Below are 26,295 nucleotides of genomic sequence, written 5' to 3' on the forward strand. Positions count from 1 at the left end.
CCATGCTATAGCAGATATTTAGAGGTGGTACCACCGTTATGAGATCTGACTCTGCTTAAAGGTTAGCTTGGGACCGGGTTGAACTTTAATTACATGCAGGAGGCTTCTGCAATAGAAAGCTATTAGAGTAGGAGATATACATTTACCTTTTAATTAAAAATTTCATATGTAAATTAAGGTTATTTAGCAACTCAAATGGCAATTGAATGCCTATAGGGTCCCTTTAAGTACATGGAGGTTATTTATTAACAGACAGAGACCAGAGGGACTTCCGGGTGGTTAGGAGACTTTTGAATAATGCTTTCCAATGGGGAAATCCTAATGCGAGCGCAGCCATTGCAGCGTATGAGCATTAGGTCTCCCTCGCGGGCTGACGTCGGCAGGGGAGAAGTGAAGGAGGACCCGAGCCAGCGCCAAGAGACAGGACCCAGGTAAGTGGCAGAAGGGGGGCATTGACAGAAGGGGGGGGCTATAGTGCCAGGAAAACGCGTTTGTTTTCCTGGCACTATAGTTTCATCTTAAATATGCATGGGGATTTGGGCTAGTGCGTAGGTAACTTTTTTCTGTTTTTTAGTGTATGTATTGGAGCTGATGTGTGCTATGGTCGTTGCTGCCATCCAGTAGTAGCGGGAGTTTGAGCGCAGGACTTCTTTATGTGTATTTGTCTTAAAGGACTCTGTACAGGAAGTGTTTAGGAAGGCTGTGTAAGTCACATGCAGGGAGGTGTGCCTAGGGCTGCATAAACAAAGTGTTTTTTTTTTACTAAATAGAAGAGAATTGAGCAGTGAGACTGCAGGGGCATAATCTAACCTATACACCAAAATGGATTAATTAAGTTGTTTTGGCGACAATATTGTCCCTTTAAGTTTAAAGGAACACTCCCAGCCTTGAATTTTATCTACACCAGGATATAGTTTGGCTAATAATAAAGATTTAAATTATGTTCTACATAGTTTGAACTGTTGGACACAGTTAATCCAACTCTATAAGAATTATAAGATGAAATGGCTTGGGTGACTTAAGTAGTCCTTTAAGGAACTAAGCATGGAAATAAATTACCCACTGTTTTTAATCTACGAGAATGTTTTTCTTTCAGGAATCACACCAGAGGACTAGAGAGACACGTGGTTCCAATATACATAAAGGTTTAAAAATCTCTACCCAGAAATCTATACACGTGTGAGCTAAACTTCTATGGCTTGGTTGAAGGGTTATTTAGGAATAATATTCAGGAATTCATTGTGAACAACAATGTCATTAGCAGAGATCTGCATAGTTTTACAAAACAGAGATCATGTCAATATAATTATTTGCATTCTAAGAAGACGTAAGTAGAAGTATATATTAGGGTGTTGCAGTGGATGCAATCTATTTGTATTTTGACAACATTTTCGATATACTTCCACACAATATGTTGCTGTCCAACTTAAAAGAAATTGGTCTAAATAAAAATTATTTTCTTGGGTAAGGATAGAGTAGAGAGAGGGGTCAACGATACAGGAGGGTGGACGGGCGGAGGTGGGGGCAGGACTTGCCTACAGACAAAGAGGTCTTCCTCCTGGCCAGGCCTATGGAAGGCTGGTCCAGAACGGAACAGCTACTGATTCATAAAATTAATTTGGCCGCTAGACGAGCCCTAGCACAAATGTGGCTACAAAATACTACCCCCCCACTGAACATGGTCCTACACAAGATTAAAGATACATTCCTAATGGACAAGCTGACGGCCAAGGTCAGAGGCACACAGGCGAAGTTTGAGAGGGTTTGGGCTCCATGGATAGATAGCGGGGTGGGCGGTTGAGAGGGGGGGAGTGGGCTTGTCCCCCATCGCCCCACCCCTCCCGACGTGTCTGCACCGGTTGATACTCCTGAATTTTCTATCCTGCACGGGAGTATAGGGTCCCAACGGGGAAATTAGCAAGCTATACGATACCCCACCGATGTCACTCACCTTTCCACCGTCAAAATATGGTCCATCCAATGCCCCCGTGTACTGATACTTAAATGTTCAAAGGAGCTGACGGGTCCCTGCACCCCCTTCTCCCTTCCCCTCCCCCCCCTAAAACCCCTTCCTAATCCCCCTTACCATCCCCCCCTTCCTCTTTCTTTCTATCGCTACTTTTCCACTATTAACTCCATATGGTCCCTATATCCCCCACTATCTGACGGCACAATCCTCACACTACCTCCACGGAGCTACTACTGCCGGAGATTAAAATGGTTAAAACGCACCCTTACTGCGACTGCCTTTCACTTAAGATGGGAGTGGGGAAATGTACTTGAATACCACAAAACTCAACAGATGCCGTCATCACGTCATCCTGGTTATCTCGTATCAGGCGTTCGGACCAACTGAGTCTATTTCTTTTCTCTTTTCTCGTTTTACACTTAAAAAAAATTTAAGGTGGAGCACCGTGAACCTGGGTGGCACGTCGGGGCGGTAACACAATCTGACTTACCTAGCGCAATAGGTTATGCTCTGTTAATATTATACTCGTTTGCAACCTACATGTTTTTATGCCTGCCTTAGCGTGCTCCTAATGGTTTATGTTGAAAATGTTACTGATGTATGTTATATTGTAACCTTATAATAAATAAAGAATTTAAAAAAAAAAAAAAGATACTATACTTGCCTACAGACAAAGATGGTTAACGGGTAATTCTCTACATATTAAACGCTGGAAAGCAGACTTTTTCCTTTTGGGAAACGTTAATTGTGCAATGTTACCCATGCATAACTGGCTTTGTATTATGTTTATACCACTTTGTAAAATAAAAAATATCAATGGTACATTTTTTTTTAGCTGGACAAAAGTAGGTAGTGGTGTCCCTCAGGATTCTATTCTGGGACCACTTCTATTCAACCAGTTTACAAATGACCTTGAATAGGCGTTCAAAAGTAATGTGTCACATGTTTGCAGATGACACGAAACTAGCTGGCAATACAATATGATCAGGATATTACATCACTGCAGATGAATTTAGATAGATTAGGGACAGGGCACTCAATGCACATAAATGTAAAAATAAAAACATTTACTAAGGTAGGAGGGGGGACATATCTCGATCCCTGGTGGTCCGGTGGGGAATCCCTGGTGGTCGCAGTGGTGAGAGTGAACTCTAGCCCGCAGCTCCAGGGCTAGAGTTCACTCTCGCGAGATCCAGAGCGTTGCCGTGGTAACCGCAGCAACACTCCGTGCTCGCGAGAAAAGGACCCGAAGGAGCTGCAGGCTGAGCCCCCGGGTCCTCTCTCCCTCCCTTGCCAGCTGCCCGCACGGTGCCTGCGGACTGGGGAGGGAGATCACGGCACCTCCGGTCCTAGAAAGCACATTGCAGGGCTGGCACTTGCAATTGCCCCGTTGTCCACCCCCTTGGATCCACCAGTGCGTTCTGTGTGCTTAATGCGATTTTCGCATTGAGCGTCATGGAGCGTCAGGAAGAGAGCCACTAAAGGCTGGATAAACCCTGCAATGTAAACATAGCAGTTTTTCTGAAACTGCTATGTTTACAGCTGCAGGGTTAAAACCTAGGGGACCTGGCACCTAGACCACTTCATTGAGCTGAAGTGATCTGGGTGACTGTAGTGGTCCTTTAATTTAGTTTAGAAAAATAGCGCTCAGAGGGGATATGCTAATATAATACAAGTGCATTCAGGCCAATAGAAACCACTGTCTGGCAATCTATTCATTTATAGGACACAAGGTCAATGGGAGAAAGGAAGATTGAAGTCTAGATTGGAAGAAAGGAGATCTAGCCTAAGGTAAAGAAAAGGGTAAATGTGAGATTTTCTGCCTGAAGGTGGTTTGAACAGTCTGTATAGGTGTTTAAACAGCAACGGTGTAACAGAGCTCCCTGTACACCTACTGGGTACCTCCGCCAAAGGACTGCTTCCTAGCTGGAACAGGGGACAAACCGCAGCACTTCTGCCCACAGTCGCCGTGGCTTGACTGGAGCCCTGGAACCGCTCCATCCTGGAACCAAATGGGGAATTAGCTCTAGTCCTTAGAAGGACTTTCCCTGTTGAATCCCCTGCAAGCTGGAACAGCAGACACAGGAGTAAATCTTCTTTCCCTCCAATAATAGGACTACACACAGTTTTTGAGTATAAGCTGGAATATAATTTTAATGGAGGCACACTTGCCTTTTATGCAAGTTTCCCAACAAGGGTGACACCCAGGAGGACCTTGTTGGGCACAGGGACACAAAGTGAATAAACCAATAAAAACAGTCATACAGTGAGACACTCCCATACACAAACAATAGAATCCCTCCTCTGTGCTTGGGAGATAATTGAATCAGGAACTGTACTAATCTAACCCAATTATCTCCAAGCACAGAAAAACATAAAATTTGATGAAACCCCCAAAAGTACCTTTAAAACACATAAAACCCCATAAAAGTTACATCCCCTGATAGCCCAGATCTGGGTGAACAACATATCCAAAAATCACCCAGATCGGTTCAGGAATTTCCTGGAAGTCAGTTTTGCACATGGACATGGTCCTATGCCCAAAACAGTTCCAGGGAAATCAGTGCCAACCGTCGGTCAAGTTTGGCAGTCTTTTACAGGTTTCCCTGCAGAGCACATAGTCTGTGGGCAGGAGGCTGGCAAGCAGGCTCCTCCAGGAGGTTGTGGCAAACTTACTTGGAGATGGGAGTTCATCACAAACGGAATAAATTCTTGCAAAATCATAATATTCAGGGACAGAATATTTCAAATGTAGGATAAAAGCTTTGTAATCCGAGGAGATATCAGACTGCCAATTTGAGGTCGAGAAGGAATTTAATCGCATTTTATTTTAAAATTAGAAATGGCTTCAATTCAGGTTTTTTTGCATTCATTTCAGGCTATGTAACAGCATTAATCAGAGCGATCTCTTTAAAGCGGCACTGTCATGCCGAACTTACCTTTCCTCAATCTCTTTCTCTTCTCCCCCTCTCTCAGGATCTGTTCTTCTTTTCTTCCTGTCTGCTATAGTTTTCTTTAAAATCATAAGACAAAGTAGGGACTCTTTGCCTTATGGAGGATTCCTCCGCTTGACCAGCTCTGACCAGCGGAGGAGCAAAGTGTGCTTCATTTCCGCTGGTCAGAGAAATTTTCCCATAATTCTCACCTTTCCTCAGTGTTCCCACGATGCTTCCTGTCATTTTAGACGAAACTGAGGAATTGCGTTCTAACTGAATGAGAACAGTATGTTCGTTTCTTTTAGAACGCAATTCGGCACTTTGTTCGGATCGCAATTTCATTCTAATGAATGAAACTCCGATCCTATTCATTGCCGCGGCTGCATCTTGCAGCCGCTTAGTAGATAGCTCCCTGATACCGTGGGAATTAGGGAGTTATCTACTAAAAGGCTGAAAGACCTCAATTGGTCTGTCAGCCAAATTTACTAATACTAAGTAAAGATTACTTAGTATTAGTAAATTATGCCCCTACTCGCTATACCGCGAGTAGGGGCATGTCTAGTAAGCAGTGAGCAGCCTGTGGCTGCTCACTGTAAAAAAACACACAAAAAAACAAAAAACCTAATAACCTGCGCGGCTGGTGGGGGCCCCCAAAATAACAATAAGGGGGGGACCTACTGTCCTCCCCCCTGGCCCCCACCCCTGAGCGGTGGGTGGGGGCCCTAAATAAAGATTGGGGGGGGGACCTACTGTACTCGCCCCCGGCCCCCACCCCTGAGCGGTGGGTGGGGGCCCTAGATAAGAATGGTGGGGGGGGGGGAACCTACCGTCCTCCCCCCCGGCCCCCACCCCTGAGCGGTGGGTGGGGGCCCTAAAAAAACAATAAGGGGGGGACCTACTGTTCTCCCCCCCTGGCCGCCACCGCTGAGCGGTGGGTGGGGGGCCCTAAATAAAGAGAGGGGGGGGGGACCTACTGTCCTCCCCCCGGCCCCCACCCCTGAGCGGTGGGTGGGGGCCCTAGATAGGAATGGTGGGGAGGACCTACCGTCCTCCCCCCTGGCCCCCACCCCTGAGCGGTGGGTGGGGGCCCTAGATAGGAATGGTGGGGGGGACCTACTGTCCTCCCCGCCTGGCCCCCACCACTGAGCGGTGGGTGGGGGCCCTAAATAAAGAGAGGGGGGGGGAACCTACTGTACTCCCCCCGGCCCCCACCCCTGAGCGGTGGGTGGGGGCCCTAGATAAGAATGGTGGGGGGAACCTACCGTTCTCCCCCCCCGGCCCCCACCCCTGAGCGGTGGGTGGGGGCACTAAAAAAACAATAAGGGGGGGGACCTACTGTTCTCCCCCCCGGCCGCCACCCCTGAGCGGTGGGTGGGGGGCCCTAAATAAAGAGAGGTGGGGGGACCTACTGTCCTCCTCCCCTGGCCCCCACCCCTGAGCGGTGGGTGGGGGGCCTAAATAAAGAGAGGGGGGGGACCTACTGTAATCCTCCCGGCCCCCACCCCTGAGCGGTGGGTGGGGGCCCTCGATAAGAATGGTGTGGGGGGGGAACCTACCATCCTCCCCCCGGCCCCCACCCCTGAGCGGCGGGTGGGGGCCCTAAATGAAAATCACCCCCCCAATCAAGGTGGCTAGGGGTCCTAAGCCCCTAGTCACCCCACCCCCACCCAAAACAAACTATCCCCTACCTACCCCCCTCACCCTAAAAATAGTGAGGGGGGAATAAAATAACTAACCTGTAAAAATAAATTAAACTTACCATTTGACGTCTCTCTTTTCTAAAATCTTCATTTTTCAGCCCCCAAAAAAGGCCAAATAAAAAGCCATCATACCCGTCTAACTTAAAATAAAATAAAAAAAACCCGACCGCAAAAAAATTATCCATCTTCTTCCATGGAGGGCTCCGCACAGACTGAGCTACGCAGGGCGGGGGAAGGCTTATAAAGCCTTGCCCCGCCCTGCAATTAGGCTAAGAACACTCTGATTGGTGGGTTTAACCCCTTAAGGACACATGACATGTGTGACATGTCATGATTCCCTTTTATTCCAGAAGTTTGGTCCTTAAGGGGTTAAGCCAATCAGAGTGCTCTTCGTCATTTTACACAGCGTGGGAATGTTCTTTGGAATTTTCCCACGCTGTGTAAAATGACACAGAGCACTGTGATTGGATAGATTTCAAGCCATCCAATCACAGTGCTCTGTGTCATTTTACACAGCGTGGGAAAGTTCCAAAGAACATTCCCACGCTGTGTAAAATGACACAGAGCACTGTGATTGGATGGGTTGAAATCCATCCAATCACAGTGCTCTGTCATTTTACACAGCATGGGAAAATTCCAAAGAACTTTTTTAATCTCCCTTGTGCTATTATGGGGGTCATATTGACCCCCCATAGAGTGAGGGGGGGACATGGGGGCTTATGAAGTGGCGGGGAGCACTGCTCCCTGCCGCTTCTATCTTTACATATTACAAGGAGGGAGCTGCAAGCCGGTAGCTCCCTCCTTGTAATAAACCGAACGAACAAACGAACACTGATACTCAGTGTTAGTTTGTTAGTCTGATTTTTTCTATTCATTAATTTGTCTGTCTGATGAATGAATGGATGAAATTCCCGTTCGCATGTCCAGGTGTTTCACTGGGCATGTGCGGGAATCTCAGTCTATCTAGTGTGGGCAGATGACGTGTCCCACAGGGACTTCACCTACCCACACAAAGATGGCGGAGCCCTGAATATAGATTGGGGCAGAAGATACAGATTAAAAAAGAGGTAATCTGGGGGGCTTAGGGGGTGACTAGTGGGTCAATTGGATGTAGTGGAGGCGGGAGGGGGGTTAAAAAAAACAAAAAAACGGGATTCGGCATGACAGTGTTGCTTTAAATGTGAACAATCGGCACTGCCAGTGACGAGATTTAGATTATTACTAAATCAGCATGCAGAAAGCAAAAGTTACAATTGGAAATATGTATATAATACAATTATTAAACATGTTATGGTACACCCAAGTCAATTTTTAAATTAAGAGGGTGAAATTAAAAAAAAAAAAAAAAAAAAAAAAAAAAACCAAAACTCCAAGCATCATAACCACTACAACCAACTGAAGTCAACGGCAGGATTGCCCTGGCACACTCCCAGAGTAATTCGCCAAACCTTTTATAATGTTTAACAAATTCATTTATCAGGGCTCTGCTAGGTACATACAGATACCCACCCCTACCAACATTTTCTCTTTGCAGGGGAATTCGGTCAGCGCCACCAAGCAAAACAGGACAGTGCTTTTTAGCGGAGACATTTCAGTCAATGAGTGTGGACCTGTATCGGACATGCTTCAGTTCAATGAAGACATCCAGCTTCTTCTGCAGTAGTGCAACAGGTTGTCAAATAGTACTAAAACAGTATGACAAATCACTTTGAGAAGGCACCTGGGCACTCCTGATACCATAACCACTATAGAAGGCTACAGCACATGCCTAATTATATATAGGCTTTTTTAGGAGTGTCTCAAAATAAATAAAAATTCAAAAAAGTTTAACACCTTTTTAATCTACAGAGAACAGAAGATATTGTATGTTTTCTGTCCAAGTTGAACCACTCAACACGGTTTTTCAAATCTAGAGATCAAAGGACACTAAAATGTTACACACTTTGTTTTAAAGTTCGTTTTATTAGAATTCTTATAAGGACATGGAGTCTTAGTAAATAATAGACAAATACGCAACTCACTTCATTTTTGTAGGTTAAAGGCATGGTGGTCCAATTTGAATTGTAAGTTATACAATAATCCTTAGAAACACTGTTGTTTTCGTCAACTGCATGTAGAATACCTTCATCTGCGTAAATCTGCAACACAAAAACAAAATTGTTTAACCACCTACTAAACAATCCGCATATAGCTTGCTTGGACATGAATGCTGTTACTTTAGTGGAAATATTTAAATGAACAATTTAGTGTAGTATAAAAACCAAGAATATTTTAGGGTATTAGATCTAAATAGCTGAACATGCTTCTTGCTGTACTTGTAATAGATTTAAACTTAATTTTTCTCAATTATTACATTTTGCATCCCTATAATACTAGGAGTGCCACAGTTGCCTATTCCTGAACTAGGTATTTTCCTGTCTGGTGAGCAAGAAGCACATAGGTGGCATAAGTAAAGAAATTTAAGCTAATTTTTCCCATAGATCATCATTTATTTTTTTGCTTAGAACATGAATGAAAAAACAACACGCAAATCAAGACATACAATGCATCTATTATTATTATTATTATTATTATTATTGCAATTTATATAGCGCCAACAGATTCCGTAGCGCTTTACAATATTATGAGAGAGGGATTTAACTATAAATAGGACAATTACAGATAAACTTACAGGAACAATAGGTTGAAGAGGACCCTGCTCGATCGAGCTTACATTCTATAGTGAAGGCTTGCAATTTTTTTGAGTATAAACGTGAACAGAAAATGTGGAACTCTAGAAAGAATCGGTGTACATCCTGAAAAGTAACCCCACCACCCTGTGTTCATGAACAGAAGTGAAGAAATACCTAAATGGTGACCGCTGACATGCAGGGGAAAAAGGAAGGGAAGGGGTTTCAGCCAAGTACCAGCAGCATCACTGGGAGACATTGCAAGGCCTTGTAGAGTGAGTAGGGTCAGGCATCTAGTATTTAGTCTCCTCATGGTACAGAATGAAAATCTCAGAGATCCACTAGCACTTCTGTTTTTTGGTCAACCACCACTGCTTTCTTTATATCTTACTAATACACAAGCTGAAGACCGGTGATTGTCATGTTTCTGGAGAACTTTATAATTGGTAGTAGGGCGTTAATGTGTGACAAAATCCAGGTATCTATACTTAAGATAGATAATTGTAAGTTGTGAAATTCCAGCTAAATCATCTAAGCTATGGCTATGGCTATAGCAGAGCTGGGAAATTTTCTTCTGAAAATGTTGGCTTCAGTTAGTTTAATGAATAAACCCTGTGCTTCACTGAAGCAAATACTAATCTAGTAAAACCTAGCAAACAAATGATTTATTAAAAATAATTGAGTGCGTGGGTTGCCAGCACCCGTGGCAAGGCAAGTATTGCGCCCCATAACCCGTGGACCATTAACACTCCCCCAGTCCCTTCCTCCAGTCTAGTACTGCAAATATTTATAGAGATGAAAGAATAGGTCTTTCCGGGTAGAAAATCTTCTATACACATTAAGCAACGATCAGTGTCACACACATAATGGAGACGAGGCGGGTAAGGATATATATATATATATAGATATAATTGTATGGGCATTTACATAATCCCTATTAATAGTGTGATTTCCCCATTGAAGATACGGGCAGTATCTTCAAATGGGAAATCACGCTGTTAATAGGCATTATGTAATTCACCAATAAGGATTACATGAGGACAGTATGGCTGTAATTGGCAAGAAAAATACTGTCAAATTTTACGTGGCCACACCATGTTGAAAAATTGTGAAGGATGTTCGAACATTTGTAGATTTTCTGTGTGGGAGGCGGAGGGTGAGCTATTTTTTTTTTTTTTATGAATACTACTTTTTTTCTTTGGAAATTTTGCACATATAAAAATTTTGCGCCCAGGGCAACCGCCACTCTGGTGCTCCCATGTTACGCCACTGCTATGGAGCCTCTTTGAAGGCCAGTTTAAAAAAAGTGCAGAGAAATTGGAATGTTTATCACTAGAATTAGAACATTTTCCTCCTTCAACAAGAAACATCTGTCTAAAATCTCTTCCGCAGGGCTTGCAAAGGCTGCAGTCATAAGCTCTTTTTTTAGATATACCCCAATGACTCCATGCATGTATTCATTGGGAGTATTGTCACGTATTCATACGCTTATAAAAATGTGATTAATGGAATTTACTGCTCAGACAGGAAAAGTTGTGCTGAACAATATTACTGTCCTGACAGGAAAAGTTGTGCCGAGCAGCAATCAAATCCACAGGAAGGTTTCTGCTGAGCAGCAATTATGCAAATGGTAACCTGGTAACTGCCTTTGGGGTCAAAAGCCGATTACAGCCTATCAGATCCACAGGCGGGGTATTTAGGCCCAGCCCTCCTCTTTCTCAGTGTTCTGTCGTGGTTCCCTTGTGGTTGTCCGAGAGCGTGTTATTGATTCTGGTAATTCTGGTTATTTGACTTTGGCATTGTTTTTGACTTCCCTATTTCTGGCATCCCTGACCCCTGGCTTTTCCTTATAGTTGTGTCTCTTTCTGTATCCCTTGACCTCGGCTATTCTTTGGTATGTTAGTCCGGCCAATCTAAGGACCGGTATACGTTACCTATCAGTCCTCTGTGTTACACAATTCTACGTGCTGGATCATACTGTAATCCTGACAAGCATATCTTTAAAGGATCACCATCACTATAGGGTCAGGAACATAAACATGTATTCCTGACCCTATAGTGTTAATGCCACCATCAAGCCCCCTTGGGCCCCTCATGCCTCCATAAATATAGCAAAATCTTACTGTATTCTGCATGTGGTTTGCCTAAAAAAATATATTTTAAAAAAGCAGTCTGCTGACATCATCAGAAGTGGTGGCCTGATCCAATCACAGTGCTTCTCCATAGGACTGGCTGAGACTGACAAGGAGGCAGATCAGGGGCAGAGCCAGCATGATTCAAACACAGCCCTGGCCAATCAGCATCTCCTCATAGAGATGAATTGAATCAATGAATCCCTATGAGGAAAGTTCAGTGTCGGCATGTAGAGGGAGGCAGCCATGACCCAGGAACGATCTCTAACAGCCATCTAAGGAGTGGCCAGTGAAGTTATCACTAGGCTGGAATGTAAACCCTGCATATTCTCTGAAAAGACAATGATTCTACTCACCAGAACAAATTCAATAAGCTGTAGTTGTTGTGGTGACTATAGTGTCCCTTTAAGTATAACTTTGTTTTTTTTACAACTCTGCTAGGCCCAGCTGGAAATATTTGGGTAGAGAGCAAGCGCTTCCACAATTTATTTATAGTCCTCAACAATTTGTTTATTTAGTTTCATTTTCGGAGAGGTATAAGATACCTTTGTTGCAAATCTGTACCGAGGTAAAAATTATAGTGTACAATTAAATGGATTTGAAGACTTAATACTAATGCTTCCATGCCATTAAACCTTGCACAAGCTCCATTTAAAGGACAGAAATCATTAATTAAATCTGTACACTACTTGATAATTGGTTTGTCACTGAAGCTAAAGCCTCTTAAGCATTCATCATGATAATCCCTTACTTAAAGGCTCTAATAGTCCCCTGCTCTACGTTGCAGGAGTATACAATACCATACTACAAATACAGGCTTACAGGAGCTATGCATTGCAGGGCAGTACTGCTCCGGTATTAAATATTAAAGCACATATGTCACAAATGACAAGAATGAGAGAAAACTAGAATACTATTATACATAGCTCAGTTTTTTGTTATAAGGTTCATTAGCAAATGAATTTTGATTATTTAAACTACACACACTTGTAACACAACTGCGTTAAGGGTTTTTCAATTTATTTTACATTATATGCCCTGTTTTATTCTTATTTCTTTATGGGGAAAAAAAAATGAGTCAATTAATTTTGGTTAGTTTTTGCATGTGTTGTGGATTGGTTCCACCTTGACTTCAATGGGATTGTTCACAAGCTAAGTAGTTGGAAAAAAAGGGGGAAGTCTACTATGTTATAAAAAAAAAAAAAAGTACACAACCAAATATCCTTGAACCAAAGTATTGTGGGAAATGTTTATTTGCATTAAATGCCTACCTTGTGCCCTTATTTGAGCAAGTTACAATGCCAAAGTTTTATTTTTAAATAAGAGAAACATATACTCTAATCGCCAATATCACAGTACTATTTTAAATGAATTTTAAATCCTAGGAATGTAACATCAATATAAGAGGAAAAAAATAAATATTACTTTTCAGAGTAACCCAATTTTTCCATGCAAATGCAAACTATGAAAGCATTAGCATATTTCTAGGATGATATAGAATTAATGGGTGCTTATGAAGACATACATATAGCCATATTGCACAAGGACACAATATATAGAAGCCGTTTGTTTCCCGTCTGGTCCAGTATCTAGGGATGTCAGAAGCAAGGTCTCCATGAAACAGAGCATTAGAAGGATATTACATTTTCTGTCGGAGTAAGAAAATTCCAGGGCCTTTGTGCCCAATATATGAGCATTTCAGCAGCCCTTCACACATGGCAGCAAGGGTGGGAAGCTAGCACATGCACACCAGGAAGATACAAGTAATGTGGCTTTATACCCGACAACATTGAGGAAAGAAGTACCCTTAAGACTAAGTCACCTTAGTGTATTTATTACTGGAGGGCCTAATGAAAAAACAGGCTTAACAAAGATGGAACTTCTCAAAGCCAGTAATAGTTCCTCTGATATGAAAAACAGGTAGAGTGGGAAATATTTAGCAAAGCGGTTGCTTAAAAAATAAAAATGAAAACAAAAGCAGAAAGGCAGTTTGCACATATGGATCAAACATAATAGCATTTCCTCCACCATTAGGCACAATAAGTAGAGACTTCACTGCAAACACTATGCTCTGCAAATTTTTCCTGTCATCGGCTGGTTATACACCAGGGGCTTGGGCTTTGTAGTCACTGAACTCATTGTAACAAGTTTATTTCACAAGTTGTTAAACCTAGGTGATTAGGAGCACCATAAAGTTGTGTTTACCTAAAAGAAGGAGAGGAGAGTTCATGGTATAGACTAATACTCATCGTGTAATAAATGCAGACAATACTGTACAGTACCAGACCTGAAAGGTTTGTTTGGGGATTTTCTTTTTGTTTTATTATCTGATATGAAACATACAGTAAATAGAAATTGAAAGAAGGTATAAAATTGCAGAATATCAGGTGACAATCTGAATGTTTAGTTACGCCTGTGATGCCTTAATGCAGTTTTTCCAGTCTAGTTTAAAGGGATACTCCAAGCCCTACAATCATTACAGCTTATTATAGTGTTTTGGGTGCTAGGAGGCTATGCAGTGTTTTTTTTCTTACAAACTGATTTCAAGAAGTTCAACAAGAAAATGGGGACATCCTGTGCACTGAAAGCTACACTTTATGCCGTCAAAGCGTTATTGGAGATGTTTCACTTCCTCAAATCTAGCCAAAATACCCTTGCAGATTAGCCAAGTCCTGACAGTTTCCTTCATATTGAATAAGCCAGTATATATTTGCAGATACTACCCAAATACATTCAATTTTAATTAATTGCAGTTGTAGTTCATTATTAAGGAAAAAAAAGTGTCCCTGAAAGCATTTTACTTCCCACAGGAGTGAGGTGAACACTGGCCAATTAGATTACACAAGATGAAGAGAAGATCTCAAAAGCAGCAAGATCTAGAGATACAAGGGAAATAGGTGCCTTGCTCCAGTGCCCTGTGGCCCACAAGATGGCTGCCCAAGCAGAACATGAGGCCTATTCCTCAGGCTCGGAGTTTAATGTTGAAGATCAACCACTGGAGACACAAACTCCTGTACCTCATTAAGAAGTACTGGAACAGGAGGATGCACAAACACCTGCCACAAAGCAGGTTTTCCACAACCTGCTACATGACATTAAGAAACTCTTTGCGGCAGACCTGGAGTTGGTCAAAGTAAACGTCCAAGCAGCCGAAGATGATATTCTCGACATACGTTAAGAGGTATCCACCATGAGAGAAACCAGTCAACAAATCCGGACATTACACTTAGCCCTTACTGTGAGAGCAGACCTGTTAGGTAACCGCAACAGGAATGCCAACATTAAAATAAGCGGAATACCAGACTTGCGAACTGCAGATGAATTATCCAACTACCTAAGGCAATTTATCCAATCTGTCCTACCGCCTACACAAGTGAAAAGAATAGCATTAGATGGTTTCAACCGCATCAACAAACCTCCCAAGGCACACTCAGCAGCCTCCCGCAACGTGATCATTAGGTGCCAACCATTGTCTGAAAGAAACCATATTATTACATAGTTACATAGTTAGATAGCTGAAAAGAGACTTGCGTCCATCAAGTTCAGCCTTCCTCATATTTGTTTTTTGCGGTTGATCCAAAAGGCAAAAAAAAAAAAAAAAAACCCAGTTTGAAGCACAATTTTGCAACAAGCTAGGACAAAAAATTCCTTCTTGACCCCAGAATGGCAGTCAGATTTATCCTTGAATCAAGCAGTTATTACCCTACATTGAAAGATTATATCCTTGAATATTCTGTCTTTGCAAGTATGCATCTAGTAGCTGTTTGAACATCTGTATGGACTCTGATAAAACCACTTCTTCAGGCAGAGAATTCCACATCCTGATTGTTCCTACAGTAAAAAAAACCTGTCCTTTGCCTTAGACGAAATCTTCTTTCCTCCAGTCTAAACGCATGGCCTCGTGTCCTATGTAAAGTCCGGTTTGTGAATAGATTTCCACACAATGGTTTGTATTGGCCCCGAATATATTTGTATAATGTTATCATATCCCCTCTCAGGCGACGTTTTTCTAAACTAAATAGGTTTAAATTTGTTAACCTTTCTTCATAGCTGATATGTTCCATTCCTTTTATTAATTATGAATGTGTTCCAGGGCAAAATACTGTATGCCTTTCTTTTAATTATTTCAACTTACCGGTACCTTCTTTCTTTGGTTCAAGCTGCAGTGGAAGAGATCTTTGGGTACAATCACCCGTCAACTCTGTGTGGCGGGGTGGAATAATGCGGATCTCACACCTATTCACTGTTGACTCCTAACACACTATAGACGTAGATGCATTCCTAGATTGGCTGACCCTAGTTAAGCTAGTCGCCAAAATGGATACAGAGGATTCCAATCTCTCAATAGTTGTAGGTGCATTCTTAGATGAGCTCATCTAATGTTAGCTAGCATCAAACTTAGACACAGCTCAATCCCACCTCCTCATATACTTAGGTGCACTCCTAAAATCACTCAAACCTAGGCATTGCTGCACCTATATTGGTATAGGTTAGGCTCCCTACTTAATAGACTACACTTGTTTCAACTACTCACTCAATGCACTTCTAATTATCTTTATTTTTCATTAATTTACATGGTATCCATTAAGAAAATATTTAGCTTTTTCTTTATTTTGTGTTTAAACCCGGTTTATAATCAATTGACTCTTTTACAAATCAATGAGGTGCCTTATCCTTTTATACATCTGTATTTTGTTCAGAATCATTTGATATTTGTATGGGACATGCTTATCTGAAATGTAGTATAATCACCTCAATACAATAAATATTTCCAAAACTGTAGGACTTATTAGTTACTAAGAATTGTTGAAAAGTCAAAAGTTTAAATCTTACATCTAAATACAGATCTTGAATATCTGAATAATACTTTATGATGTTTCCCTACAGATCCAAATGGGCATTTCTGGAGGAGAAAAAAAAAGCAAAACATACAAGTCTATTTATTTAGTACTATTTACACTCCAAAATCCACTTTGCTACACTAAACTCGTAACAAATCATCTGCCTGTTGTGTATTTGATGGCAACAGTCAATTCTCTACCTATCAAACAATAAGCAATGCTATCCCCATAAGATATTCTTAACTTCACTTGCAATAATAATGGCAAATGGTAAATGTGTTTTTGAAGTGTTATCTCGCCCCAAACAAAAAAAAAAGGGGGGGGGGGGGGGAAATAGCCTTTTAATGTAATTTGCAGTTACCTTTTCAATTCTACCCAATTCCAGGTTAGGTGATTTGTCCTGTTTGATGAACACAAACTTGGAAGTCACTTGAATCACTCAGGGATCAAAACATGAGCTAATCCTTGTAGCCTTAAGTAACAGGGTAACCAAGGATTAAGTAGATAAGATACCAATTTGCTGTACAAAACATTTTTTTTTCTTTCCTGACCTCCATAACTTTAGTATCAAGTACATTAGCTCATATCTTTGTAATGACTCATGATTTAAAGGTGAGTCAAGTAGACGAAATATCTAACTAATTTCTTGCATAAATCTCTGAGTAACGATTTGGAGATCTCCGTCCACATCACTTGCTTCCACATGCAAACATTAGAGAGAAACAAAAATCATGTTGAGGATGTTGGTGAAGAACGCTAAACCACACTGAAATATCCCATTTTGCCACAAAAAAAAAAAGGGGGGCTGCTCTAAAACTCTTAAACATATTTCTCCATTAGTCAAAAAGATATTTCAGTAATACAGAAGCCTCCACCAATATTGGCACCATTGGTAAATATGAGCAAATAATGCAGGGAAAATTTGTTATTGTTTAACCATTTGATACATTTTGTTTTTTACAAAACTACTCTGGATTAACAAGATCCATGTCAGATGCTAGGGAACCAGGGCAATCTGATGACAAGTATTCTACTGGAACAAACCATTCCTAGACACAAAGCAAAAACCCAGACCTGCTTGACTGCAACAGCAGACCCAAAGACAGGGGCTACATGAAACATATGTGATAACTATGGATGAATAAGACCTTCATCTTTGTCAAATATGTGTGGAACATTTATTGGCACCCTTTTAGTCAATACTTTGTGCTGCCTCACTTGCCAAGACAACAGCTCTTAGTTTTCTCCCATAATGCTTGATGAGGTTGGAGAACACATGGTAAGGGATCTGAGACCATTAATCCATACAGAATCTCTCCAGATCCTTCAAAGTTCGAGGTACAGGCTGGTGTGCACTCTTCAGATCACCTAACAGGTTTTCTATGGGATTCAAGTCAAAGGACTGGGATGGCCATGGCACGACCTTGATTTTGTGGTTAGTTAACCATTTTTGTGTTGATTTTGATGTATATTTTAGATCATTGTCCTGCTGCAAGATTCAACTACGGCCCATTTTCAGCTTTCTAGCAGAGGCAGTCACATGTTCATGTAATACCTACTGATATGTGAGTCCATGACGCCATGTATCCTAACAATATGTCCAGGTCCACTGGTAGTAAAAAAAAAAAACAAAAAAAAAAAAAAAACATAAAAGTGCCACTACCATATTTACCAGTGGGCACGAGGTACTTTTCCATATAACTACCTCTCTGTGTGCCAAACTCACCTCTGGTGTGTTTATTGCTAAAAAAAAAAAAAAAAAAGCCCTATTTTGGTTACATCTGACCAGTAGTGTCTGGCAAACTGAAGACTCTTGAATTTAAAACAAAAGTAAAAATGTGCTTGTCAAAAGATGTATGCAGATGTCACTGAGATCCAGTCGGTACGACATCCCTCAGTGAAGGCTTGGTTTTCAACCGACTCCTATACATGGTAGTCCCATCAGGTATTTGGAGAGTCCACGCCATGTCTGGTAGGGTACATCGGATCTCATTTCCCCAAGTCCACACTCCAGGTCTGTGGGAGCTGGGTATTTTCTGTTGCCAGCAGGATATGGATCCGCAAGGCATTTGCCCCTTGTGTCTTCAGCCCAAGGCCTAAGGAGGAGCTCTTGCCTTAAGTCTATGGATCCCTTCACCAGGATTGTGGGCCCATGGGTTCTCCGGGTTCCGGACGTCCCCCTGGGTTTATGTAACAAGGCATTTTTACTCCTCACAAAGGGAGTCAGTGACCTAAACATTTAAATGGCACACATTTGTATTCCTAACGCTATAGTGTTCTTTTAAATTATTTTTGAGTGAATTACCCCATATTTTTTGTATGATCTTTAATAAACACGTCACCAGAATACACAAGTTTGTAAATGTTTGAATGTTATCACAGTCATTTATGTACAATGCTAAAACAGAAAACTTTCTAATAGCAGGAGCCAGTAAAAGGAATATGCAAACTGTCCAATAAACAAAGAATCATAAAGTAAGAAGGGGAAAAAATGAAGTCAAGAATGTTATGCTCCAAGTTCAGAAAGTGAAAGAAAAGCAAATGCCTAACTAATTTCTACATTTACCAGATGTCATTAAACAAGGCGGATAATTGATATAGTGTACAGAATCGGCACAAGGAAATCGCATTTTTATAATTAGCTCTCCAAGATTCCGGAAGGGGATCCATCGGCATTCGTTCGTATATTGCTATTGATAACTTCAGCATTTATATAAGCAATAAGGTGCTATTACCAAGCATAAATGCACAGTGTACATAAAATACAGAATAATACAAATGTACATTATAACCCAAAAGACCTAAAATGACACGGTTTAACAACAAAACAAGCAAATTATGTAGATATCAGTTGGTCAGAGCAGAGGCATTGTCGCTGCCCTGGGTTCGAATCCCTGTCAGAGTCTTTGGGCAAGGAACGTAATATATATCTGCCTTCCTTAATCCTCCTAGATTGTATACTTGTTTGAGCGGAACCTTCTTCACCTCTCTTATCCCGCATCGATAATTGTAAAGCACTGTAGAATATGTAAGCACTATATAAATTAAATGATACAAACAGAAATGATGCCATTCATAACTGTTCTGTCAAACAACCTTTGAGACAAGGCATATCAGTGCATATTCCTTTATGGCTGCTGTTGGCTATGCTGTAAATCAGGTGAACTGTTAATTTTTAAAAGAAGCTCCAAACAACATAATTAAACAGCACAAATGTGTACAAGAATCTGAACGTTCCCTATTCTAAAGTTCTGGTAATAATTACTGTGTAAAACGTCCTGTGTATGTACAGCTTTACCATCCAGGACAGTAGTTATCTAATGAATACTAACAAGGTTAATCAATAAAGTGAGAATTCAAGGTAGATTTAAAAATTCAGGTCAAAACAAACATTCTCTATTTATGCATTTAGTTTGGGTAGTCTGGTTTTGAGTTTGAAATTCAGTTTGTATTTTTACGAAAGTGAATAACCCTGTAATGAAATTCTAGGAAACTGCAATCACATATTCTTGGTCGCTATATAAAATAAATATAACCTCTAAAACGTGGCGGATCGAGTCAAAAGGAGAGGGGTCAACAATATTAGGTGGAATTCATTAACGTCAACCTGAATTCCATCACTCAAAATTTAAATTTGTGACTTACATTCACAAAAATATACTGTAGCCAAGAAATTTGCAAAAATAACACACTTATAGGCGTAATACAGGGCATACAATAAAATTATGTTTAGGTGGGAAGGCTTACAACATGCGAACATTGCATATTCAGTAAATATTACATTAAAAAAAAAAGCCTACTATTAAAAATATCACATTGGTGATTCGTAGATTAACTAACTCAAATACACACTGCAGGGGGGGGAGCCTGACCTTCAAGCTGGAGAGACATGTGGTGTCTGGGCTCCTGCAACATAAGCAGACTTGGAAGTATTAATCATAACCATCACACTCTCAAACTGACCATATAATAATATTTCCCGTGTCAGGGGCTCCCGGGCACGCTGATTGAAACCTTTTCTGAGAATCTACGACTGTGGGTGCCCGGGCAAGCCTGCTGCGGCCTAACGTGAGTGAAGCTGGGGAGAGGCGGCCGATCTCTTCGTGCTTTTACTCGAGGCCCTGATCAGTGGCACTCCTATCCCCCTCCCCCCCCCGGACCGGTGTGGGTTATTCCGGTCCCCCCCTGGACTATCTAAAGCTGTTAGATCCAGCCTCACTGCTCCAGCAGAGCAGATTCAGTTTCAACCTCAGACATCTAAAGATGGCAACTGTCTTCCACTCTGACGCACATGGTGTGGAGTTCAACAAAGGAGACACTCCACGACTATCACTCTCTTCCTGACTCGACAAGCAATTCCAACAGTCCTGGCTCAAACTTCATGCACACAACACAGCCAGCAAGATCAGACTCCGGCAGGGAAAGAAGGGAACCAACCACCGAGAGGCAGAAAGGCCCCTTCAGGATAACGCAACTAGAAAGCGGCTAACAAAATCTCATACTCACCTACCTGGGTTGAGGGTCACCCGAGGCATGACCTCCTAGCATCGCCCACACAGGCGGAGGAATCCCCGCAGACAGCGGTGACCGACACCTAAATCCTCCTAACTCCCCATGAAGGGGATAGACTTGGTCACAAGAAGAACCAGAGTCTGTGGTACACAGATGCCGGCCCTCCTGCAGGCCCAGGGCTCTAGGGACACCCTGTCTCGAAGTGATGTTTTTCCTGATGGAGTAACAGCATTGCCATCTAAGGGAGTCGGCTGAATATGCTCACAGCACTTCTGCCCGAGTTCACACTTAACCTATGTTTTAAAGCCATGCATCTAGTTTTCATTTTCCTTATTTTCTCTCTGTTTGGGAGTGGTGTGGCACCTCAACGTTCTATAACCAGGTGTGGTAAATTTCATTACTATACTCCAATAGTATATGTGACGAGACCAATCTCGCCACTGTGCACTGGAGGAGCCTGGTTGCCTGCCTGCTGCCTTTTGACTATGGACTGGCATTTAAATACTTTATTTTCCTATGCAGAAAGGTCTATTAATGTATTTCTGCCCTGGCGTTCGGTAGATTCTCGGATTTACTGAATGAACTAATTTAACCCAGATAGCTATGCCATGGAGCCTATTTGTGTGATAAAAAAAATTTGGCTCCATGGCAATTGAACTGTATGTGTGTTGTCTGAGCGCCATTCAGTAATAATGTGCGCTCAGACCTAAGCTATCTGGGGATATGTTGCATGTCTGTATTTTATGCAATAAATATAACCTTGTGTATTTTACTGTCTTTTTACTGTCATGTGCTTAAAGGACCACTCTAGGCACCCAGACGACTTCAGCTTAATGAAGTGGTCTGGGTGCCAGGTACCTCTAGGATTAACCCTTTTTTTTATAAACATAGCAGTTTCAGAGAAACTGCTATGTTTATAATGAGGGTTAATCCAGCCTCCAAATCCTCTAGTGGCTGTCTCATTGACAGCCGCTAGAGGCGCTTGCGTGCTTCTCACTGTGAAAATCACAGTGAGAGCACGCAAGCGTCCATAGGAAAGCATTGTAAATGCTTTCCTATGCGACCGGCTGAATGCGAGCGCGGCTCCTGCCGCGCATGCGCATTCAGCCGATGACGTCGCGATCAAGATGGAGAGGAGGAGGAAAGCTCCCCGCCCGGCGCTGGAAAAAGAGGTAAGTTTAACCCCTTCCTCTCTCCAGAGCCCGGCGGGAGGGGGTCCCTGAGGGTGGGGGCACCCTCAGGGTACTCTAGTGCCAGGAAAACGAGTATGTTTTCCTGGCACTAGAGTGGTCCTTTAATGGAGTTTTGCCTCTGTCCTTGGAGATAATTGGATTACTTCCCAATTATCTCCAGGATAGAAGACACTGTGGAACTGGTTTTGGGCAGAAAAGCCATGCTTTCTTTAGTCACAAAGGACTTCGATCTATCTTTTGAACCAATGGACCAATTTGGATGATTTTGACATATGTTTGTATTTGGAGTATGCTGATTCTGAAAATGTTATGTGAATGATGTAAAAACTGTATTTCTCTGCCTGTGATAATTACATTAACCCATTGTGTAAGGTAATTGTATCACAGGCAGAGGGGAGGATTTTGTGTGGGAGTGTCTGAGTGTATTGTACGTGTTTATTGGTTGTTTTCCAAAACCCTGTGGGTGGTACTAATGTGTAAGAGTGTGTATATAAGAATAATAAACCCACAACTCTGTCTGTTCCTGTTTTTACCCTCAACACGGAGCCTTGTCTCGTTCTTGGGGGGATTTATTGTATGCTGTTCCAGTTCGACTGCTAGGAGTGTAAACCTATCGTATGGTTTTTCCTATTCGACTGTTTACAGCATGCGTATGCTTCTCCGGTTCGGTGGATTGGTGTCTACAGTAGCTGTGCCAGTGTCTCTGGAAGAGGAAGATCTACTAAACGGTGGTTTAACCCTTTTATGCCTGGGGTTGCCGTTACAGTATATTATTATTTTATAATAATTTTATATAGCGCCATCAGATTCCGTAGCGCGTATATCTGTAACAAGCCTGTTTATATATACTACAGCCTGTCTAAGCATCCAATATATATATATATATATATATATATATACACACACATATACCCCTTTTTACACACTCTTTAGCTATATGGCAATTTCTATGCATTGAGTAACTTTTGTTATAATTTTCGTGTTAAAAAAAACAAACAAAAAAAAAATGTGCGGTTTCCTTGTATTGTTTGCTGGATAACGGTTGTAACGGAACCGCTGGCACCCCGACCGGGTACCTTCCGTTGATGGATGCTCCTAGTGCTTCCCGAGGACTCCAAGCACTCCGTCAGACACCATAACCACTGTAGACTCCCACAAACCGCCACAGCTTGGTTGGAGTCTCACCGTCACCACCAACTCTGGACCCAAGACCAGGGTCCAGCTTCCAGTAGGTCAACCTCTCCGAATTCCAGAGAGCAGGAACAAGCTCTTAGCAGAGCTTAGTGATTATACCCTGGGGAGTATAGTGATTATAACAATCCCCAGAGTGTAGTTCTCCAGTCCCCCAAACATGAGCCGAAACTTCATGAAGGTACAAGATGATCTGACTCCAATGAGCGTTTATTACTCCTTATATAACATATAAGTTTTCAGGCTAGAGGCACACCCCCTGGAGCTGGTGGTAAACTGTGACAAAAGGGACACAAACCAATGGGAACACTAATTAACATAATAACACTCCCACATACACAATGAAATCCCTCCTCTCCATCCTGGAGATAATTGGCTTAAGGCACTGCAGTAAACTCAATTATCTCCAGGTACAGAAAATATCTACATTTTACACTAACAGCAAAAATACGTAAAAGTACATAAAAATACATAATTCTTATTATATTACACAGAACCCCCACATTTAACCTATCACCAGATAGCTCAGATCTGAGCGCCCAATATAGGTGAACAGCGCTCACATCCCACGAACAAAGTAAATTTGCCATGAGGTTAAAGTTTTGGGGAAGCCTCTTTTGACCGACTGCACCCACGCAGGATTTCCTGCCCAAAACAGTTCCACAGAGTTTGGCTGTGCGGCCGGTCTATTTCCAATGTTAAAGTCAGTTCACATAGAAAAAAACAACTAAGTCCTAATTGAATGCACGAACAGGGCCCGTTCGTGCAAACATCACAGTGTAACATGGTGTCCGAATTGTCGAACGCACTTCAACTTTAGCCGAAGCGTCGAAGTGGAAGAGAAGGTCAGGGGTGTTCGTGCAAATGTGTAGCCGATTTTAGTTCCATGGATTCAGGCGCACACACTGCTGACCGCGTTCGACTAAATTAAAATGGCGTGTTCGTTTGTCGAATGGCGGCCACTTCGACTACCTCGGCTGCATCCGAGGTGCCATATAAAAAGTACCAATCCTTCCCTACAGTTCTTAAAGGGACAGAAGTAGTGAAATAAAATCCGATATGGCCAAATAATGTTTTTTAAGGGCAAAATCTCCCCGGGGCCATAGTCATGAGGAAGGAGGCTGGCAATCAGGCTCCTCCAACAGCCAGGGGCAAAGGGCAGCCTGTCACCTAAAACTCCAGTGACAAAAGGCATTTCGTCACAACGGTATATGTGATTTATTATCTTGAATATGTACACTATACATGTTCTCTTGCTGCACATCAAAAATAAGGAATTTTAAAACAATAAATAAATACACACTGCAATGTTGCCCTACAAGAGATACTGGCATTATACTGGAAAAGTAGAAAATAAAAGAACAGAATCAACAGTCACATTTTCCTTCCATGTCATCATGCGTAGTAACTTTCTGTTTCAGCTTGATTAAAAAAGGGACTTCCCAGAGAACTACAGGATAGATTTATATGGAGCGGTTATATATATATATATATATATACACACACACACACACACACACACACACATTAGAGTGAGAAGATAGACGATGCTAGGGAATTTAAAAAACTGTATTTAGCAGTAAAAACAACTGAAACTGAGTATGAAGAGCTCTGTGACAGACATAAAAATGTAAACAGGGAGTGGGCAATAGTGGGAGGGTATTTGGCAGCTTGGAGAGGGTACACAGAGATGTGTAAAAGTAAGAACTGGCAGTAATATGGACACTATACAGAGTCATGGAAACGCTCTATGTCTATATAATGTCTAATATAATATTAGAGATTAGAGATCTTGCAGTTAGTCTGATTGGGGAGTTGATGGGATAGTTACAATAGCTCAGAAAAGGAGTGGAACAGAAATGTCAACAATACATCTAGTGTGTTGTTTCCTCGTTAGACAATGAACGTGTAACAAATTGCATTCCTTAGCAAGGTTAACGAATAGCCTTAGCAATAATAATAATAATAAAGCTCCCTATTAATCTCTGTATAAAGCCCCCTCCCCTGTATAAAGCTCCCTGCTCTGTGTAAAGCTCCATATGAAGCTCTGTATAAAGCTCCCTACTCTGTATAAAGCTCCCTGCTCTGTATAAAGCTCCCTGCTCTGTATAAAGCTCCCTGCTCTGTATAAAGCTCCCTGCTCTGTATAAAGCTCCCTGCTCTGTATAAAGCTCCCTGCTCTGTATAAAGCTCCCTGCTCTGTATAAAGCTCCCTGCTCTGTATAAAGCTCCCTATGAAGCTCTGTATAAAGCTCCCTATGAAGCTCTGTATAAAGCTCCCTATGAAGCTCTGTATAAAGCTCCATATGAAGCTCTGTATAAAGCTCCCTATGAAGCTCTGTATAAAGCTCCCTATGAAGCTCTGTATAAAGCTCCCTATGAAGCTCTGTATAAAGCTCCCTATGAAGCTCAGTATAAAGCTCCCTATGAAGCTCAGTATAAAGCTCCCTATGAAGCTCAGTATAAAGCTCCCTATGAAGCTCAGTATAAAGCTCCCTATGAAGCTCAGTATAAAGCTCCCTATGAAGCTCAGTATAAAGCTCCCTATGAAGCTCAGTATAAAGCTCCCTATGAAGCTCAGTATAAAGCTGATATCATGAAGAAGGATCCAGTGCCAGGAAAGGCAGACACAATGGCAGCACTGGGCACCTCTAACACTGGCTGGGGCTAGCAGGAAGTGAAGCCATGGGCCAGTGCCGAGTACCCCATGGCTGTGTGTGACTCAGTGCGGTCCATACCTGAGGCCATAGCACCAGCAGCAGGAGGCCCAGCGGGCGGAGGAGGCCCATTGTCCCGGTGGAAGCTGTCTGTTACCGCTAGGCAGCCTGCCAGGGGCTCATCTATCGCGGACACAGCCTGGCCGGGGGGAGGGTGGCGGGCTCCGAGAGCGGTCAGTGTCCGGGGAAAGCGGTCTGTGTCCGGGGAGAGCGGGTCCGGCCCGCAGTGCTGTATCTGAAGAGGCCGGGGTGGTGACTGTGTGTGAGCTGCTCCAACCCGGCTCCGTATAACAACAAGTGACAGCTGGCGCAGCCGGGGACTGCGCATGTGCGGGGCTTCCCCCTCCCTCACCTACCGCACTGCCTGCCGTGACCACCTACCGCACTGCCTGCCATGACCACCACTGCATGCCATGACCACCTACCGCACTGCCT

General features: G+C 42.4%; 1 protein-coding gene across 2 annotated transcripts in view; it reads right to left on the minus strand.

Annotated features, from left to right (window-relative positions):
• The window catches only part of SPPL2A (signal peptide peptidase like 2A), a 52,947-nt gene extending 26,752 nt beyond the window's left edge, over positions 1-26,195 (minus strand). For both annotated transcript variants that reach the window (XM_063449019.1, XM_063449018.1), the window contains exons 1-2: positions 25,882-26,195; positions 8,627-8,743 (exon numbers count right to left, since the gene is read on the minus strand). In XM_063449019.1, the coding sequence (XP_063305089.1) occupies positions 8,627-8,743; positions 25,882-25,932 (168 nt within the window). In that variant the 5' untranslated portion in view covers positions 25,933-26,195. The remainder of the gene's footprint in view (positions 1-8,626; positions 8,744-25,881) is intronic.
• Between the last annotated feature and the right edge of the window lie 100 nt (positions 26,196-26,295).

This window comes from Pelobates fuscus, chromosome 3 (assembly GCF_036172605.1).
Source record: "Pelobates fuscus isolate aPelFus1 chromosome 3, aPelFus1.pri, whole genome shotgun sequence".
NCBI lineage: Eukaryota > Metazoa > Chordata > Amphibia > Anura > Pelobatidae > Pelobates > Pelobates fuscus.